Below are 20,257 nucleotides of genomic sequence, written 5' to 3' on the forward strand. Positions count from 1 at the left end.
ACGAGGCGTGGTGAGGCTGCATCCCTAAGGTGGCACCAAATGGAGAAAGCAGAAAGCCCTGAGGGGCAGACATGCACGATATCCTTTAGCCTGAGGTCTCCAAGGGGTGGGTTTGATGAAGTCCGGGCTGGGCCTGAATCCAGCTCTGCCGTGTCCTAGATGGGGAAGTCTGGGGCAAGTTACTCCACCTGCTTGGGCCTCCGTTTTCTCATTAGTGAAACGGTGCTCTACCTCCTTCACGCGGTTTGTTCGCAGGTTACATAAGAGTTATAAAGCATGCAGTCTAGGGTCTGGCGCTCCGCAGGGGTTCAGTAACTGATCATTTATTTCATTCCTCCTCTTTCCATCTCGCGTGTCAGGATGTCTCTCATTTCCCCCCTCTGGGCCTATTTCTCTGGGTCGTTTATGCTGGGAGCCGCAGCGGGAGCTGACTTGGCAGCTTCAAGCTCGGAGCGCAGCCTTCCCCTGCTGCACACTGTGGGAGGCGCCTGGGCAAGATTTGGGAGCTCGCCAGTGCAGACAGGTATTTCCAGTCCGGCCACAGAAGAAATGGGTGGAGGTGGGGATGAGGATGGGGGAGGAGATCAGAGGAGCCCAGGAGCTGGGTGGATCCCATGGGAGGAGGGCGGGGAGTCCCTCTCCGCCGGGCGCTCCTGCTCCAAGGCTCAGATTTCAAGCCTAGCTGCCGCATCTGCGGCTCTCTAAGCCTTTTAGGGGAGGGGAGAGGGTCGAAGTGAGTTTACAAAGGAAAGAGGGCGTGCAGGGAGCCAGCTAACAGCCAGCTCCTGCGACCCCCGAAGCACGGCCCTGACCCGCTAGCCCCGTACGCCTGCGGCGCGAAGCGGCCGACCGGTCTTTCCACGCTTGGTTGTACAGAACTCCACCAGGGGGCGATCGAGCCCACGTGCCACCGACTCCTGCTCCCCCGAAACTACAACTCCCAGGCGGCTCGGGGGTCGCGCCCGCCGCGCCTCTCCTTCTCTTTGCTCCAATTGGCCGCCGCGGGAGGAGGATTGGCGGTCTCCAGGGCGACGGGAGGCGCTCGGGGCATCCGAGGCGGGGAGGCGGGTCCGCCCCCTATTGTGTAGCTGGAAGAGAGGAGCCGAGCCGTGCGGAGCAGGTGAGGGCGGGGGCGTTCTGGGGGCAATGGAATGGGGGTGCCGGCGTGGGGTATGGAGAACAGTGTGGGAGTTATGGGGGATAGGAGAAAGCGGGGGACTTGTGAAGAGAAGTGGAATTCTTTGGGGAGCAGAACTAGGGGAGTTCTGGGGAGTGAAGTGGAATTCTTGGTTGGGTGGGTGGGGGTTCCCGGAGAACTGGAGTTCTGGAGGTAATGTGTGTGCGTGTGTGTGTGGGCGGTTATTAGTGGGTTTCAACAGCAAGGAGGAGTTCCTGGCGTCCAGAGAAGGCAAGGGAGAGGGAATTGGGGGTGGGGTATCAGAAGCGTATTGTGCGCCGAGGCAGGAGAATTCTAGGGAGGGACATTACGCGGAGAGGATGGGAGAAGTGGGGGTGGGGGAGATTCTGGAGGAGACAGGAAGGGAATTCCTTGAAGGGCAGAGCACCTAGTGCAATTGGAGATCAGGTGCAAAAAATTGGAACCTGGGGAGGGGGGCTGTGAGAAGTAGGGAAAAGGAATGGGGGATGTGGGAGAATGAGGGAGTGCTGGATGGGGAGACTAGAAAGGTGAGGACATAGTGGGGGCAGAGGAGTTGGAAGGATCTTAGGAAAAGCAGAGGAATCCTGGGGAAACCCGGGTTACTAAGGTTCTCGGAGAACGGACGCAGGAGGGAACTGGGGTTCCTATACACCTGGAAAAAGATTTGTCCGGGAAGTATGAGAGAGCTGGCTGCGGGTGATGGGAAGCAGGGGAATGTTTGCGGGTGAGTTGTCAAGAGTTAGACACATGGGGCCATTAAGTAGAGGCCGGGATCAGGCTGGCAGACATGGGGGATGTTTCATAGCCAGTCCTGAACTGTGAGGCCAGGAGCGGGGTGGAGGCCGCAGAGCAGAGTCCACTCGGATTTGCCGGGACCCAGGCCAGCACCCCCTGTCCCCAGCCCATGTTACTGCTCTAGGAGCCCTGGGGCAGGGGCTGTCGAGTGTTCCTACCCTCCATGCTCCTGTGTTCACTTTGTGCACCCTAAGGACTCACAGGCTTTCTTTCTTGGCTTCTCAGGGACATGCCCCTAGGGTTGAGGAAGGGAAAGCTGGGCAAACCCTGGTGCCCTGAGGATATTGGAGGGGTGTAAGTGGAGGAATTGGGGTGAGGCACTTGGGTCATGGTGTCTGGCAGAGGGAGGGCTGCCTGGCAGCATGATGAAGAGCAAGTGGCGCCAGCCGCCAGCCTGGGACCTGCCCAGACCTGGAGGATGCTGCCTGGGCCCCCCATACCAGCAGATGGGGGAGGCAGCTCCTCCCTTCCCAAGTGCCTGACTCATCTGCTGCTCAAGCAGTGTTGGGAGGCTGAGTGGAGAGAGAAGCACAGGGTCCCCAGTTTCCAGGGTCCACAGAGACTGGGGAAACAGGGTAGGAAATTGTGTGGGAGTACCCTGGGGGCCACTTCCCCGGGGGCTCTCCCCCAGACTTTGCCCCTGACTGGCTCTGTGCCCCTGAGCAAGGCTCTCTGTGATCCTCAAGGTCCTTACCTGTCACAGTCGGGATGGATAATACTTGTGCTACCTCCTGTCTGCTACCTTGTTGTTAGCATCAGGACTAAGGAAAGAGAAGGGAGAGAGGCTGGGCTGTGGGGCTCTTCATCTCCCATACTTCCCTAACAAATCTTTTTCCGGGTGTACAGGAATCCCCGGTTCCCTCCTGCCTCTGTTTTCTGAGAATCTTAGTAACTCGAGTATCCCTAGAATTCCTCTGCTTTTCCTAAGATCTTTTCAAGTCCTCTGCCCCTCACCATGTCCTCACCTCTCAGGTCTCCCCACCCAGCACTTCCTCATTTTCCCAGTACCCTCATCCCAGCCCTTATTCCCTGGGGCAAGATCTCTGGTGTCTTGGCGCCCCCTCTCGCTCCTGCTCTCCTCTCTCTTTTCTCTTCGTTTGCTCTCCTCTGAGCCTCTCCCAAACTGTGGGGTTTCTCCTGGTTCCCAATATTATCCAACTCTGCACGTTGCCTTGCATTTTGCGTTTAGATCTGGTGGTGCTCCAGAGAGCAGCTTTATCAGGTGTTAACGAGAGGCAAGCCCTAACTGTCCAGAAGAGTGAGAGCTGACACCTGTTACCTGATCAGAAGGATTGACAGGGCTTGCTGGGCTGTGGACATCCTCGGGCCCCTCCATCTGGGCCCCCGTGGATAGGAGGGGCTGAGCGAGCAGGCAGCTGGGCTATGGTTTGGTGCCTCAGTCTGGCCATCCTCAGCCTGATCATCAGCCAGGGGGCTGACGGTGAGCTGGACTCCCTGGGTTCAAGAACTCCCTGGGGTGGGTGGCATTCCCCAGGGGGTTCTGTGTGAGCATGTGAGGGGAGGGGAGGAAGAGGGCTGGTTCTGGAGACGTTGAGGATTCCCTCAATCACTTCACAAAGTCCTAGGGAGCCCGCAGAGGTACTGATGAACCTCCCCTCCCAGCCCTGACTTCGGCCCCTGCTGTCCCATGCCCCCCGCCATACAGGTCGAGGGAAGCCTGAGGTGGTATCGGTGGTGGGCCGGGCTGGGGAGAGTGCAGTGCTGGGCTGTGACCTGCTGCCCCCGACCGGCCGGCCCCCACTGCACGTCATCGAGTGGCTGCGTTTTGGGTTCCTGCTTCCCATCTTCATCAAGTTCGGCCTCTACTCTCCCCGAATCGACCCTGATTACGTGGGTAAGACTTATCCTCTGGTGGGAGGTCAGGAGGTATCACCAACAAAGGTGGGTGGGGTAGGGTGGGGGCCAGACCTCTTCTGAATGCTCTGTCCCTGCCCCGACTCATCTCCAGCTCCAACCTTAACTCTGCTTCACAAGCATGGCTCTGCTCCCAAGCAGTGTTAATTCATTGAAGGATTCATTCATTCATTCACACACACACACACATACACACACACCTTATAGCTGTGCTGTTTAGAACTCCATGTGGCCTGTTCCAAAGGAGATCCTGCAGCTCTATTCCAAGTATCCATCCTAATTCTCTACTCGCTCTTTCTAGATCTCCCCGTGAAGCCTCCTAGACTCCATCCTGATCTTCCCTAGTCTCCCTCCTTGGCCCTACCTGGTCGCTGACTCTGCTATCTGCTGACTCCTCTGCCCTCCCCCTCCCGCACTGTCTTCAATGTTAGTTCGGGGGTTCTAGGCTTCTAGGGAGTGGACTGATGGGGCAGCAGAGTGGCTTTTCCAGTGCCGGCTCAGCCTGATTGAGTACAGAAGAGCATGTGCACAGAGGTGGGCTGGGGAGGGCCAGGTTCCCTAAAGATCAGCGAGTGGATGGGGCCGGGCTGGGTTGCTGCTTCAGGGGCTCCTGTACGGACTGAAAATAGTAGAAAGCCTCCCTGGGGGCCTTCTCCTGCGCCCCAGCTGGCTCCCTGGAAAGTCTCGGCTTCCTCCTAATCCCAGATAAAGCCTTAATCCGAGCGGTTTAGTACCCGTCTCAGAGGGCAGTGGGTGGGAGGGCCCAAGGATGGGTCTCAGGCCACTGGGCAAGACACTCTTGTTGCCTCCTCTTCAGAGGGGAAACCCAGGAAAGGCCACTGGGGAGGACGTTGATTGGGGAGGGGGGCCCCCACCTTTTCCCTCTTTAGTTTGAATCCTGGGAGAAGCCCTAGGATTGGCTGAGCAGAGAGGGGGCGAGGCTCAGGCAGGTGCTGCAGAAGGGGAGAGTTTATTTTCAAACTGGGGGCCGTTGTTGGCAAACAGCCTGGTAGGAGCGTATGTGTCTACACAAGCCCTGTGAGAATTGATGAAAGCAGGCCCCAGTTAGGACAAGAGGAGAAAAAAACAGCTGTGCCTACCAATGCTCTGGGCCCTGGAGGGGTTTGGGCTGCCGGGCTGAGGCTGGGCAGACTCAGAACATTGCCTGACTGAGGGCAAGGCAGGGGGAGGTGGGGGAGCGGAGAGAGAAGGGCTTTTCCTGGGACCGGGAAGATGTGCTACTCTTCTCCTTCCCTCTGCCCTCTGTCCTGTTTTGCAGTCCCTCAGGCAGACAAGCCACTGGACGGCTAGGAACTTTGCTACCTGTGGGTTTTCTTTTTGTCTCTGTGTTGCTCCTTTGAGCTGCAAGGACTGTGAGCAGTAACCTCTGGGGATTTCTTCCTACCTCTGCCCTTTGTGCCTACCCCTGCCTCCAGTCTGGAGTTCCTGGGTCGGGCCAGAGCTAGTCTGGGGAGTCAGGGCCCGGGGGGGAGGCCACTGCACCCGTTAACCCTTTTACTGCCTCCAGTGTGGAAGGGGCCTCTCAGCCTTTGTGTAGGGGACTCTGAACTGCCGTTGCTAGGCAACAGGAGGTGGAGGTTGCTAAGGACAATGCTGTCCTGTCATAAATCCTCTGGACAAGTGAAGGGGAGATGGCCTGGGACTGTGTGTGAGGCTGATGGCCTAGAATGTGGGAGGGACAGACCGCAAGGGAAACTGTTTGGAGCTTTAGGGACTACACTGAAGGGAAAGCTTCCAATCTTTGAGGACTCTAGAATCCATCTAGCAGAGGAGACTGGATTTATTAACTAGTACAAAAGTAGTAAAAAGCAGTATAAAACAAGCTAGGACTGAATCCTTGGATTAAGTTAGCCACTGTATGTCAAGTAGCCAGCACAGAGCCTGCAGAATGTGCCCACATGGTGTGAAACCGGGACCATGCGTCCAGAGGACAGAGAGGCTTGGCTTATTCCACACCAGCTTTCCCGGGGTGGATCTTAGACCAACTCTTCTAATCTATGGGACCGGCTTTTGGTCTTTGACTTTTGTGCTTTATTTCCGGGGAGTTCGAAGATACCCCATACAGCAGAAAGGACATGAGTTCTCTCTGTCCTGAATTGTTTGATAAACATCAGTGATCTCATTCCATTAAGAATACCCCTGCTCCTTCCAGTCGTCTCCCCTTACTACCTTTTATCCTTCAAAACCCTCCACATGGTCACAGCTTCCTGGAAGCTGTCTATACTCCTCTTGCTTCATGGTGTCTTGGAATATTTGGGCCCTGTTAGCACCATTTTTGAACTGTGTGTATGTGAACTTGCACATATACATGAGTGTGGATTCTCTGCCTTCTGAGAACTTGAGAGAGCAGAGTCTGTGTCTCCTGCTTCCTTTACACACCCTCCAGAGTCTGAAGTTCATCAGGCTCTGGACCTGCGAGTGGAGAGTGGGCCTCCAGGAGGTGGGTCCAGGACTCAGGAGGACCCAGTACTGCCTGTCCCAGCCATCTTCCTGTTCTTCTGTAACACTACAGGTCTAGCAGTCCATGTCTCACAGAAAAGTTGGGATGTGCACTATACTTCATTGGATATTCTGATCAACAAACACTTAAAACTGTTACCCACTGGCCACCAACATCCCCCAAGTGAGAATACACTGAATATGCTCAAGGCTGAGTGCCCTGAACATCACTTGATCCTCACACCAGTGGGCAATGGAAAGTACACTGCCCCTTGAGAAGGAGGGCCTGGCTTTGTCACTTACTAGCCATGTGATTTTGGAAAGAAGCTTAATGTCAGTTTCCTCCTCTATAATGAAATTCTTGGGAGGATTAAATATGGTGACGATGCCTAATACAGTCATGTGCCGCATAACGACATTTCAGTCAACAATGGACCGTATATACGATGGTGGTCCCATAAGATTAGTACCATGTAGCCTAGGTGTATAGTAGGCCACACCATCTAGGTTCATGTAAGTACACTTTATGATGTTCGCACCATGACAAAATCGCCTAACAATGCATTTCTCAGACTGCATCCCTGTCATTAAGCGACACATGACTGTATTACATGGCCTATATTCAATGCTCAGTCTCCCTTCCCTCTTCTGTCTTCTTTGTAGAGCTTCAAGATCACCATGATGAAAAGTTACTATCACGTGGGACTTAGAGGAGGTTGCAGTCTGGGGTCTGCAGGGTTCCACGGCCAGTCAGATTAGGGTTACTGAGGAATCCTGTGAGTGGGTGGAGGGGTGTGATTAAGTTAAATATTTACCTGCAAGGCCTAGGCTTATCTCCTAGGTGGGGATTTAAACACGTAGCCCTTTAAGCAGGAGGTCCACCCTTCCTAAGAATCCACACCCCTGGACGTCATTTTTGGAAGAAAAAAATCCCTCGCTTCAGATCACATAGCCAGCCTCAACTTGATCATTTTCCTCTTCCGTGACAGCATTAGGGGCACTGTAGGCTTCAATATTTCAGAAAGCTCACCCTATAGGTAGAGGGGAAGCAGACTGGAGGGGTGAGTGCATGAAGTGAGTGCAGCTTCAGAATTTCTAGTGTTAGGAAGGGCTAATTAGGGGCACAGTCTGGTTGGTGGAGTGGGCACAATGCTAAGGTACTTGTCTTAGAGCTGTAATTGTTTTGCATAATCCAAAAGATTTAGAAAATGTCATTTGTCCATATGAAAGGTCAAGGTGGGGTGAGCGGCTGATGAATGTAGAGGGGGGTAGGCTGCAGGCAGGGGGACCTCTTAGGCTATTGGAGTAACCCAGGTCAGAGATACCACAAGGCTAAACTAAGGTGAAGATGGTAGAGAAGGAACAGATATTTAGGAGGTAGAATTTAAAAGATTTACTGAACAAGTTGACATGGAGGTAATGGCGAGAGGAATCTGGGTGATACAGGCTTCTAGTAGGGTGACTTGGTGCGTGGGTGCTGTTCACTGATACAGGGAGAGAGAAGGGAGATGATGTGTTATCAGGTAAGGGACGGGCCAGGATTGAATGCGGGCTTCTGATTTCAAATCTTGAGCTCATTCATTTGTTCATCAATCTTTGAGCACCTGCTGATTCCAGGCACCATGCTGCCTGCATTCCTTACATTATCTCTCCCCTCCATCCCACCTAGATTTTTCCTCTCTCTCATCTTACGGATGAGGAAACAGAAGTTGAGAGAGAAGTTAAGTAAGTTGCCCGAAGAAGTCCAGAGCAGAGCTGGACTCTAGGACTCTCTGGCTCCCAAGTGTGTGCCTTTCTCACTAGGCTGCACTGCCAGGGACCCCCAAAGCTGTCTGGGGTGCAGGGCTCCTCAGGGGAGGGTGCTGAGGGATGCGGGGGGATGTGTGGTGTGGATGCTGACTGAGGCTGGGTGTGTGGGGTCTGCCTGTGCTGGGCTGTGTGGCTTTGTGGAGCTCTATGTGAACAGTCAGCCAGGGCCTGGGTGCCCTGGGGCGTGAGGGTATGGGGTGAGGAGGCTGCTGACCTTGCTGCCTGGCTCGGCTGGACTCTGGCCACCCTAAGGCGCTTAGGCTGCTGATAATAGCCCTGAGGGATTAGGGGCTTTGGGAGGCGAGGTCTGGGTCCCTGCTCAGTCCCCACACTCTGCTGAGGTTTCTGAAGAGAGTCCTATGGCAGGAAGAGTACCCCTGGGAGCCCATACCTTGCCCCTATAGAAGGAGCCCAGGGGTGGCAGGTCCTGTAAGAATCTAAAGAGACTAAGTGTGGCTCTTCACTCCCTCCCCCCAGCAGTCCTGGAAGCCGGGTGTAGTTCAGTGAAGCGTCTTGTCCACCTGCTGCCTGCTGCTCTGGGTTTCTCTTTGTCTAAACTGGGCCCCAGCTGTTGAAAGGCAGGAGCAATCAGAGGGGCTGAACGGAGGGATCTGCCTTCAGTGACCCCAATCCTATCTGTGCCTCTCGGACCCCACTCTATCAGGGTAACTGGGAGGGACAGCCTGTTCTTGGCCTCTAAGAATGACTGGTGTCACCAGGGGTTTGGGGCTCCCATGGGGTCCCTTCTGCACCCTTGATTCGGGGCTCCTCCCCTAGGGCGAGTCCGGCTGCAGAAGGGAGCATCTCTCCAGATCGAGGGGCTCCGCGCGGAAGACCAGGGCTGGTACGAGTGCCGGGTGCTCTTCCTGGATCAGCACAGCCCCGAAGACGATTCTGCCAACGGCTCCTGGGTGCACCTCACAGTCAATTGTATGAAGCTGGTGGAGAAGGGAGGGGAACAGAAAGATGGGGACTTCTTGCTGGTGGTGGAAGGGGAGGGGGGCAGTTCCGACATCCCACCCTTGCTGATACCCTTTGCATCTTACCCCTCCCACCCCCACTCTTGCTCTGTCGGTTCTTCAGGTGTAAATCCAATTGGCCTTCTAGGCTCTGTGTTAAGAACTTCCTCTTCCTCTCTCTTCCCCGCTCCTGCCTCCCTGGCCAGGAGAGGGTAATGGGTAGGGAGCAGGAGGGGGCTCTTGGGCCCTGAGTGAAACAGAGCACACATATACACAGCATTCTGTTTTTCAAAACTCCTTTTAACGCAGTACCTCATGAATTCTGTCTTAACGCTAAGAAGGAAGAAGGTCATAATTATTCCCATTTCATAGATGAGGAGACTAGGCCACAGGGAGACTGGGTCATGCAACTGGTTATGGGCAGAACAGAATCTAGAACCCAGGCCTTCTGACCCCCAGAACAGGCTCTTCCAGAGGGCACATAGCTCTCTCCTGGCTCTGAACACCCGGCCTGTGCTCAGCCCCAGTTGCCAAGTCTGAGCCCAGTCTGTGGACGGGCTGGTGCAATCCTCACTTGGCCCTGGGGTGCAGCAGACAGGGTGGCATTGGGATTCCTCTGAAGGTGGACAGGCTAGTGGGGTGAGGGCTACAGCCCTGATCTGTCTCTCTGGTCCTCGGACGCTGCTCTTTGGGCTGATAGCCCTTCTGGCAGCCCCTGAAGCCTCTCTCCTTGCAGCACCCCCTCAGTTCCTGGAGACGCCTCCCCAGGTGCTGGAAGTGCGGGAACTGGAGCCCATCACTCTGCGTTGTGTGGCCCGAGGCAGCCCCCAGCCCCACGTGACTTGGAAGCTCCGAGGACGGGACCTTGGCTGGGGCCAGGGCCAGGGTCAGGTGCAAGTGAGTTCTGGGTTGGGCAGGGTGGGCCAGATCGAGTGTGAGGGGCAGGTGGAGGCCTGGGAGCAGGGCTGGAGGACAGAGAGGGTGAAGGCCAGGCTGGGAGACCCGCCAGAGGAGGGGCTTTGCATTGGCTTCGTGAGCCTGGGGTGCTGCCTCCCTCTGCTGGCCAGCCTTGGAAATGCAGGGCCTGAGGGCGGCTGGAGGGAAGGGGACGCCCATGGGACCTTCCTCACTGACTCCTCCCCTAGGTGCAGAACGGGACACTGTGGATCCGGCGGGTGGAGCGAGGCAGCTCCGGGGTCTACACGTGCCAAGCTTCCAGCACTGAGGGCAGCACCACCCACGCCACCCAGCTGCTGGTGCTAGGTGCTCTGTGAGGGGAGGGCTGGGAACAGGACACCTATGTGAGAGGACTGTGACCTGTGGCTGGGGTGCACACAGCAGGAGTGGGGAGGAGACATGTGCCTGAGGGCAGGGGCCCTTGGAGAGTGAGGGGGCTCCCAATGCAGGCTGTTCTTCTAAAACCAGCATCTTAATTTTCAAAGAATCATAAACAGACAGATAGATATTTAGTGCCCAGCAGTGTGGTATAGTGGAAAGAGCACGGATGCTGGTGTGAGACCATGAGCCATGTAGCCCCTGACTCCCAGGGTCCTCATCTATATCAAGAGGTTGATATCTTCCTATCAGGACTGTTACAAGAATTTAACTAGGTTCTGCTGAGCCCAGTGATCTGACTTAGTAATTCCTGGCCAAGACCTTCCCTTTAGAAGGAAACCTGAGAAGTAGGCCTGGACTTTGCCTCATGGAGCCTCTTTTCTACATGGAGAGATAAGACGGATTAGCGAAGTGTTGCTCTCCTTGGTCCTGTGGGAAAGGCAGTGCTGGGAAATGGTCAAGGGCAAGTCTCTGGTGTTGGGCAGGCCTGAATATGAATCTTGCCTTTCCTGCTGACCCTGGCACGTCACCTCACAGTCTCTCTGCCTCTGAGCCTTTGTTTCTTCATCTATGAAGGGGAGATAATTCCTACCACCAGAGGCTTTTGTGAGGATTAAATGAGATGATGCAGTAAAGTGCGCAGCAGGACGTCTGGCGTGCCTGTAGGTGTTCATACGCCGGCGTGTAGCATTACCTCTCATTACTGACTCCTGGTGCAGCAGAGCCCGGAGACGGGGAGACTGGTGCAGCTGCAGAAATCAGACGGTTTTTCAGGGGCTATGTGGCTTGGCCAGGCTGTCAGGGAAGAGCATTCTAAACGGGGTTCAGAGAGCAAAGGCGTGGAGATGGGAGTGAGCCTGGCATGGGGCACAGCGAGCTGCCCATACTGACCTGAATAAAAAAGAAGTTTGAGCTTAATGTGGTTGGAGACGAACTGGGGCAGGTTCTTGAGTGAAGTGTTCTGTGGCCAATGGGGACATTTCTGCATGGATGGACATCAGCGTGGCAGAGGTGGGGGAGCCTGGAGTCAGGGATTGCTGTGGCATCTGGGGGTCAGGTATTGGGTATCTGGATTAGGGTAGGGGACATAGAGGTGATTTAAGATGTGACAGACGAGGGATATAAAGGGTAGATGAGCAGAGAGTTAAAAGTGATCCCCCCCCCCACACACACACACACATAGTTTCTAGGCAGAGGAAACTGGGTGAATGGGGTTGTCCCTGGTGGGAAGGGGAGCTGGTCCGAGGGAGAGGAGGAACTTTGTCACGTACAAAGGTTAGGGCCTGCTTCAGGTCCCCAAGGCCCTTTAACACCCAGCCTGTATTCCAGAGAGCAGGTCTGAGAGGAACTGTAGAAGTGACCTCAGGGTTCTGGGAAGACTGAGCTGAAGCCTCCTCCTTCCCTGTGTGCTTCCCCACAGGACCCCCAGTCATCGTGGTACCCCCCAAGAACAGCACAGTCAACGCCTCCCAGGATGTTTCTTTGGCCTGCCGGGCTGAGGCATACCCCGCTAACCTCACCTATAGCTGGTTCCAGGACAGCATCAATGTCTTCCACATTAGGTGGGACTCTGGGGAATGGGGGTGGGGAACTGGTGGGCAGTCTTTGAGGAGCCCCTTGGCTGAGCAAGGCCTGGACCACTCCCCACACGTGCCATATTGCAGCCGCCTGCAGCCCCGAGTGCGGATCCTGGTGGATGGGAGCCTGCGGCTGCAGGCTGCCCAGCCTGAGGATGCTGGCCGCTACACCTGTGTGCCCAGCAACGGCCTCCTGTACCCACCCTCGGCCTCTGCCTACCTCACTGTACTCTGTAAGCCTGACCCCAGCTCCCTCCTCAGCCTGCTCCCCTCCTCTGGGCCAGGCCAAGCTCCTCCTCCACAACTCGCCACTGCTTCCCCCCAGACCCAGCCCAGGTGACAGCGATGCCTCCTGAGACATCCCTGCCCGTGGGCATGCAGGGGGTGATCCGGTGCCCGGTTCGTGCCAACCCCCCACTGCTCTTTGTCAGCTGGACCAAGGATGGGCAGGCCCTGCATCTGGACAAGGTACAGGCTTGGGGCAGGGAGAAGGAAGGTCTTAGCTTGGTGTTATTTTAGTCAGGACAGCTGGGGTAGAATTAGCTCCATTTAATTCAATTCAGTGACTAGGAAACACACACTTCTTGCCAGGCGCTGTGTGGGTATTTTGGGGAGCAGAAGCAAAGAGACATCCATTGTTAAGGAGGGCACAGCCTAGTGGGGATAGGAGAGCAACATAGAGGCTCTGCTGGAAGGCCAGGAGTGGAGTCAGCGCTGTCCTCTTAGGGCTGGTTGAGGATAGATCAGCAACCACTTCTGGGACTTTGGTGATGGGCCTTGAAGAGTGGACAGACATTCCATGCAGATACCAGACCCAGAGGCAGGAAACAGTATAGTGCGTTTACAGCATAATGCATCGTCCAGTTTGGTGGGAGCCACGGTGCCTGTGGGCTCATGAATGGTGTAGAGAAAGCTGGAAAGACAGGTTGCGGCCAAAAGGAAGAACTATGGATGCCAAGTTAATATTACTTCATTCCAAGGCGATTGGGTTCTTTTGTTTGTCTGCAAAGACTATAAATTCCTTGTGGGCTGGTATTGCATCTTTTTATCCTAGTGTCCTGGAGGCTTCTGCAAGAGTAGTACTCAATAAATTTTTGTTAAACGTTAAAAGAAAAGGCTAAAGGCAGTTGGAGGCGTTTGAGCAATGGTGTGATAGCATCAGAGCTGTGAGCAGGAGTTGAGTTTGTCGGCTGGAATGGAGGGGGAGAGAGTGGACATAGGGAGAGGGGTTCAGAGGCTGTTGAAATGGTCCAGGTGAGAGGTTATGGAGTCTGAGTTAGAGAGGAGGAGAGGAAGATGGATGGCCTCAGGCCTAGACAAAAGGCCTTCCCAGGCAGGACGGGATGGACCTGGTGTGTATTTAGATGGCGGAGGGAGGGGAGTGAGGAGTCAAATGTTAGCGAGGACAGTGGGGCCTTTAACATAGAAACAGGGAAGCCAAGAAAAGGTACTGATTTGGGGTGGAAGATGCTGAATTGAGCCGTGGAGTGCTGGGATGACAACTAGGTGAGGTGCCAGCAGGCAGGGAGCCCCACACATCTCAACCCCAGGGGGCGCCATTCACACTGTATTCTCCTCTGTGTGTGGCGCCCCCTGGAGTTGTGCAGTCCTAGCCTCCATACCTATTGGTAGTGGCCCCTCTGTAGGAAAGAGAGATGAAGGACTGGAATTCAGAGAGAGGTCAGGCCTAAAGGAAGAGTGGTGGAGTCCTCTGCATAGATGTGAGTTTCTCAGACGGTCTCCCTTCTTTGAGTCACATCTCTCCATCTCTGTCTTGCCTCTGCTGAGTTTCTTTCTCTCGCTCTCATCTCCTCCTCCCTCCAGTTCCCCGGCTGGTCCCAGGGTCCAGAAGGCTCACTGATCATTGCCCTGGGGAACGAAGATGCCCTGGGAGAATACTCCTGCACGCCCTACAACAGTTTTGGTACTGCAGGGCCCTCCACGGTGACCCGCGTGCTACTCAAGGTGAGGCTCAGGGTGGCCCTGGTGCTGACACCAGGCTGACGGATGGGGTAGGGCAGTCACTTGGGGGAGGGGCTTCCAAGTCTGTGTTTCCCGTGGTGGCCACAGTAGCAGCTGTCGGACGCCATCCCAGAGGTTCTTGCAGAGATGGTGCTGGGGAGGCGGGACATCAGTCACACAGCACATCCACAAAGTAAGATACCCTACTCGCCCCAACTCTCACCAACCTTGACCATGCTGCCTCCCTCTCTGGAGGGTGAAAGAGTGTTCTGCAGAGGTTTGAACGCCTCTAGAGAGGCCTCCCAGCCCACCAGTGCTCGTCTATCCCCACATTTCCCTCCAGCCCCCTGCCAGGGAACAGAGACATAGAGCTAGAGAGACAGTGAGAGATGGAGACTGAGACGTGGTGTGACAGGGAGCACCAGAGGGGGAGTAATGGCTGACCCTTAGACAGCAGTGTGAGAGAGGCCCCTCCCAATGCCAGATCTGGCTTGCAGGCTCCCCCAGCTTTTCTAGAACGGCCCAAGGAAGAATATTTCCAAGAAGTAGGGCGGGAGCTGCTTATCCCCTGCTCTGCCCAAGGAGACCCTGCTCCTGCCATCTCTTGGGCCAAGGTAAGGCTCCTGACCCCACTCAGCCTGTATTCATGCCGGCAACACCCCGCCTCTCCGTGCCCCTGGCCATTTTGTGGGAAGGAGGATATGGGAAGGAGAGGGCTGTCAGAGGCAGGGTGGGGAGGGAACTAGAGACGCCTGGAGAGATGAGTGGCGCCCTTGGTGAGGGGTGGCTGCGTGTGTCCTCAGGCTGACCAGTGGTTCTGTAGGTGGGCCGGGGGCTGCAGGGCCAGGTCCAGCTGGACAGCAACAGCAGCCTCATCCTGCGACCATTGACCAAGGAGGCCCACGGGCGCTGGGTGTGCACTGCCAGCAATGCTGTGGCCCAGGTGGCCACCTCTACGAATGTCTACGTGCTGGGTTAGTGGCTGGAGAGCTGGCTGGGGGCTGGAGGAATCCATGTGGGACAGGAGATAGGGGAATCATTTTTGGAGGCCCAGATGGGCATCATGGGTGGGGGACCCCTGGGGTGATGGGTGGAGGGCAGAGGCCCTGGGGCTCCCCCTAGCTCTTCACCTTCCCTCAGGGTCCTGACCATCATCCCTCCCTCCATTTTCCCCCTACTCAGGCACCAGCCCCCATGTTGTCACCAATGTGTCCGTGGTGCCTTTGCCCAAGGGTGCCAATGTCTCCTGGGAGCCTGGCTTTGACGGTGGCTACCTGCAGAGATTCAGTGTCTGGTATACCCCATTGTGAGTGACCTGCCCCTGCCCCTGGCCTTCTGCCCTCTATCCCAGCCCTGCCCTAACTCTGCTGCCCAGTTTCCAGAGAACCTTAGGTGTTCAGGGCCTAGGTCCTGAGACCGTAGATGCTTGAGGGGAGGGGAGCGGTCAGCTCTCTGGACTCCAACCTTCCTGGTCTTCCTAGTTCATGAGGTGCCCTCATTTCCTCATGTCCTTCAGGGCCAAGCGTTCTGACCGAGCCCATCACGACTGGGTGTCCCTGGCGGTGCCCATGGGGGCTGCTCACCTCCTAGTGCCTGGGCTGCAGCCCCATACCCAGTACCAGTTCAGTGTCCTAGCTCAGAACAAGCTGGGGAGTGGGCCCTTCAGCGAAATCGTCTTATCTGCCCCTGAAGGTAAAGAGTTCCCTCACCCCAGAACAGCACAAGGATGGGGAAGGGCTGGCAGGGAAAGCTGATATGGGAGCACCTGGGTGGGAGGGGGCAAAGGTGCAGGGCAGCTTGGGGTCCAGAGGAGTTTGTGGAAGATGATCCAGGTTTGTATTTAAGGCTCTGGGAGAATGGCTGGGTGGGGGTGGGGCAGGGTGGTGGAGGAAGGGCACTGGAAATCCAACTTGGTCATGCCTATCTGTCCCATTCAGGGCTTCCTACCACACCAGCTGCCCCCAGGCTTCCCCCGACAGATATGCCGCCTCCTCTGTCCCCTCCCCGAGGTCTGGTGGCAGTGAGGACACCCCGGGGGGTACTCCTGCATTGGGATCCCCCAGAACTGGTCCCTAAGAGTCTGGATGGCTACATCCTGGAGGGACGGCAAAGCTCCCAGGGCTGGGAAGTGCTGGACCGGGCCGTGGCAGGCACGGAAATGCATCTGCTGGTGCCAGGTCTCATTAAGGTATGTGAGGGAGGCGCGCACAGGGAGGGTGCTCGCCAGCTCTCTGCTCCATTCTGGAACCCGGGCTTCTCTGCCTGATTTGACCATCCTCCCAGCTTCCCACTTAACCCTAACCCTTACCGCCCAACTGCCGTGCCTTTCCGAATGGGGCTGGGGTGGGTGGTGCTGGGCCCTGACCCCCTTACTGGACCCCCGCCCCCAGGATGTTCTCTATGAGTTCCGCCTTGTGGCCTTCGCCGGTAGCTATGTCAGTGATCCCAGCAACACAGCCAACGTCTCCACTTCCGGTGAGAACCTGGCGGGCGCGTAGAGCCCTGGGGCTTGGGGGGCTCGTAGCCGGCTAAGCCTTGGACACCGACCGTCCCTCGTGGCCCCTTGCGCAGGCCTGGAAGTCTACCCCTCGCGCACACAGCTGCCGGGTCTCCTGCCGCAGCCCGTATTGGCCGGCGTGGTGGGCGGGGTCTGCTTCCTGGGCGTGGCTGTCCTCGTGAGCATCCTGGCCGCCTGCCTCATGAACCGGCGCAGGGCTGCGCGCCGCCGCCGCAAACGCCTCCTCCGCCAAGGTAGGCCGCGGAGGCCCCGCCCCCAGCAGGGCCCCGCCCCTCCGCAAGCGCCTCCTACCTGGAGGAAAAGTCCCCACCTGATTGGGCCAGGTCCTTCGCACAGCTCCCACTCTTCCCAGCCGGATGGGGTTGGGTGGCAGGTGAGGGGGTCTGCGCCTGGGGCCCTGGAGGGCCTTGGTTTTGCCAGTGTCACCTCTAGTTCTTCTGCCCTTTCAGATCCACCTCTTATCTTCTCTGGGAAGTCATCTCCACAGTAAGTCCCTCGATCTCGTTGGTTTCCCTCTGCTTTCCCACTCCGTACCAGTATTCTCTGCTTCCCTTTCTGCACCTTGCAGAGGGGTGGGAGGGGCAGAACAGAAATGAGAGGGAGGTGAGGATGGGAGTACAGAGGCCCCAGCCTGGGGGCGGGTCCAGTGTTGCCTGTGCCTTCCCTCCACCCCTCCGCCACGCGGGTCATTTTCTCGCTTGCTCTCCCTAGCTCTGCTCTGTTGTGCACCAAACCTCTCAAGGCCTGATGCTGGTTCCTGGAAGGGGGACTGGCCCTCTACCACAGACCCTGATCTCTTGTCCTTCCCCAGCTCTGCTCCGGGCTCAGGCAGTCCTGACAGCGTGGCGAAGCTGAAGCTCCAGGGTTCCCCAGTCTCCAGCCTGCGCCAGAGTCTGCTCTGGGGAGAGCCCGCTGGCCCCCCCAGCCCCACTCCGGATCCTCCATCTAGCCGGGGGCCCTTACCCCTGGAGCCCATTTCCCGGGGACCAGATGGGCGCTTTGTGATGGGACCTAATGTGGAGACCCCCCGAGAAAAGTCAGGCCCTGAGCGGGCCGAACCTCGGACCCCAGCCCATCGGCAGGCCAGGTCCTATGACTGCAGCAGCAGCAGCCCCAGTGGGATGCCCCAGCCCCTCTGCATTGCAGACATCAGCCCTGTGGGGCCCCCTCCCACAGCCCTGCCCAGTCCCCTGCCAGGTCCAGGACCGCTGCTCCAGTACCTGAGCCTGCCCTTCTTCCGGGAGATGAATGTGGATGGGGACTGGCCCCCTTTCGAGGAGCCTGGTCCTGCTCCACCCCCAGATTACATGGATACCCCGACCTGCCCCATCTCATCTCTCCTTCAACCGTTGGACTCCCCCACTGTGTCCCCCAGGGTGGTGCTTCCTGGGGCCGCTCCAGAGCCTCCATACACAGCACTGGCTGACTGGACACTGAAGGAACGGCTGTTGCCCAGCCTTCTCCCTGCTGCCCCTCGGGGCAGCCTCACAAGCCAGAGCAGTGGGCGGGGCAGCGCCTCGTTCCTTCGGCCCCCCTCCACAGCCCCCTCTGCAGGAGGCAGCTACCTCAGCCCCCCTCCAGGAGACACCAGCAGCTGGGCCAGTGGCCCTGAGAGGTGGCCTCGGAGGGAGCATGTGGTGACAGTCAGCAAGAGGTGAGGGCAGTCCCTGCCCATCCCTGCCCTGGCCCCAGTCCTGCTCTTTCGTCTCAGACTTTTTCCCCACCCCTCTCCTATTACCCTCTGCCCTCTCTGCTCCACCCCTGCCCTGGGACCAGGAGACCTTGTCTCTTTTCAGAAGCTTTTGTTGAGGTCTAGGCATCTTCAGGTGAAACCCATGGCCCAAGCTGAGTTTGGGGACCCCGGGTTCGGGCTTTTCTGGGCCACCCTCTATTCCTCCATCCACACCACACATTTGTCTCTTTTAACAGGAGGAACACATCTGTGGATGAGAACTATGAATGGGACTCAGAATTCCCTGGGGACATGGAATTGCTGGAGACTCTGCACCTGGGCTTGGCTGGCCCTCGACCCCGACCTGAAGCTGAGCCAGAGCTAGGTGTGTGAGCCTTCCAGAAGGGCAGGCACTCCTGGCCTCGCTGTCTCATGTACTCCGACAGCCTTAGGGCCCAGTCTGATCCTAACTGGGCCCTGTGCCCCAGGCTCTCTCCTCTTACTCCCTGGACTTATGAGCACTGGCAGGCTCTAGAGAGCTTCATGGTGTCCATGAACTCAAGACTTCTTCCTCTCATTGTTCTGCCATTGTCTTGCAGGTGCAAAGACTCCAGAGGAGGGTTGCCTCCTGAACACTGTCCCCGCTCCTGGCCCTGAGGCCCGCTGCGCTGCCCTTCGGGAGGAATTCCTGGCCTTCCGTCGCCGCCGAGATGCTACCAGGGCCCGGCTACCAGCCTATCGACAGCCAGTGCCCCACCCTGAACAGGCCACTCTGCTGTGAACACCCTAACGTGAGGCAGGGTGGAGGCACACAGACGCTGCAAAGGAGCCCCCAATAAGACCTAGCTCCAGCCTGGGACACTGCCCCTGCCCCTTTGGGCCCAGGCACAGACCCTGCTGGTGGCCTTGGTAGGGGATGTATGTGATGAGCCCCTAGAGCCTGGGAACTGGAACAGGGATCTCAGGTCTGCGTGTGTGTGTGTGTGTGTGTGTGTGTGTGTGTGTGTGTGGTGTTTGTGGTGTGGGTGAAATTTTTTACAGGTGAATAAAGAAAGTCTGAAAAATGTTCCTGTGTGTCATCTGGCTTTGATTCTGAGAGGGAGGCAGGAAAATCCCTGAACCTTTAAAAGGCAGGGGACTCTTGTGGAATGAATGGAGGTGCATTCAACGTCCATTCAAAAAGCATTTATTGGGCCGGCCCCGTGGCTTAGCGGTTTAGTGCGTGCGCTCCGCTACTGGCAGCCCGGGTTCGGATCCCAGGCGCGCACCGACGCACCGCTCGTCCCGCCGTGCTGAGACAGCATCCCACATACGGCAACTGGAAGGATGTGCAACTATGACATACACCTATCTACTGGGGCTTTGGGGAGAAAAAGGAGGAGGGCTGACAATAGATGTCTTCCTCAGCAAAAAGAGGAAGATTGGCATGGATGTTAGCTCAGGGCTGATCTTACACACACACACACACACATACAGCATTTATTGAGTGCCTACTGAGGTCAGCTGCTAAAGATCAGCCATTGAGCTAGATGCTGAGAAAATAGAAAGTTCACTAAGACATGCCTTTGCCCTTGGGGAGTTCTTTCTGGGCAGTGAAGCAGGCAAGTAAAGAAATAGTTATAGGCCGGCCCCATGGCTTAGTGGTTAAGTGCGCGCGCGCTCCGCTGCTGGTGGCCCGGCTTCGGATCCCGGGCGCGCACCGACGCACCACTTCTCCGGCCATGCTGAGGCCGCGTCCCACATCTAGCAACTAGAAGGATGTGCAACTATGACATACAACTATCTACTGGGGCTTTGGGGGAAAAAATAAAATTAAATTAAAAAAAAAGAAATAGTTATAGTATGAGGAGACGAGTTCTGTGATAAAGCAGTGTGTTGGTTATTATGGTAGCACAAATGAAGGAGTCAACTGAATGCTTACAGCGTGTGCTGGGACAAATGCTCCATGTGGGGAGGGAGCCTCGGGAGTCTCCCGGAAAGTGGGAACCGTGATAATAGCTAACAGCTGAGCACTCACTGTGTGCCAGGCACTGCTCAAAGCTCTTGACGTGGATCATTTAATTCTCTACAACTCTGAGGCGGGTAGTACCGTCAGCTGTTTTATAGACTAGAGAACTGAGGCTTACAGTGCTTTAG

The 20,257-nt window shown here is 56.6% G+C and overlaps 1 protein-coding gene across 2 annotated transcripts; it reads left to right on the forward strand.

Annotated features, from left to right (window-relative positions):
• Nucleotides 1–769: 769 nt before the first annotated feature.
• IGSF9 (immunoglobulin superfamily member 9) lies at nt 770–19,194 on the forward strand. 2 transcript variants are annotated; one of them, XM_004442770.3, is made up of 21 exons: nt 770–1,120; nt 3,144–3,395; nt 3,621–3,809; nt 8,876–9,028; nt 9,794–9,954; nt 10,203–10,320; nt 11,813–11,954; nt 12,057–12,202; nt 12,295–12,437; nt 13,794–13,934; nt 14,429–14,545; nt 14,755–14,905; nt 15,114–15,237; nt 15,448–15,623; nt 15,869–16,119; nt 16,322–16,406; nt 16,503–16,682; nt 16,899–16,935; nt 17,261–18,103; nt 18,379–18,506; nt 18,721–19,194. In XM_004442770.3, the coding sequence occupies exons 2-21, from the start codon at nt 3,338–3,340 to the stop codon at nt 18,900–18,902; spliced, it is 3,525 nt and encodes a 1,174-aa protein (XP_004442827.2). In that variant the 5' UTR covers nt 770–1,120; nt 3,144–3,337; the 3' UTR covers nt 18,903–19,194. The 2 variants fall into 2 exon arrangements, with proteins under 2 accessions (XP_004442827.2, XP_087297144.1); XM_087441018.1 differs by lacking the exon at nt 17,261–18,103 and having other exon boundaries at nt 772–1,120.
• Nucleotides 19,195–20,257: the final 1,063 nt, after the last annotated feature.

Source organism: Ceratotherium simum, chromosome 2 (genome assembly GCF_057802395.1).
Source record: "Ceratotherium simum simum isolate JZ-2026a chromosome 2, ASM5780239v1, whole genome shotgun sequence".
In the NCBI taxonomy this organism is placed as follows: Eukaryota; Metazoa; Chordata; class Mammalia; order Perissodactyla; family Rhinocerotidae; genus Ceratotherium; species Ceratotherium simum.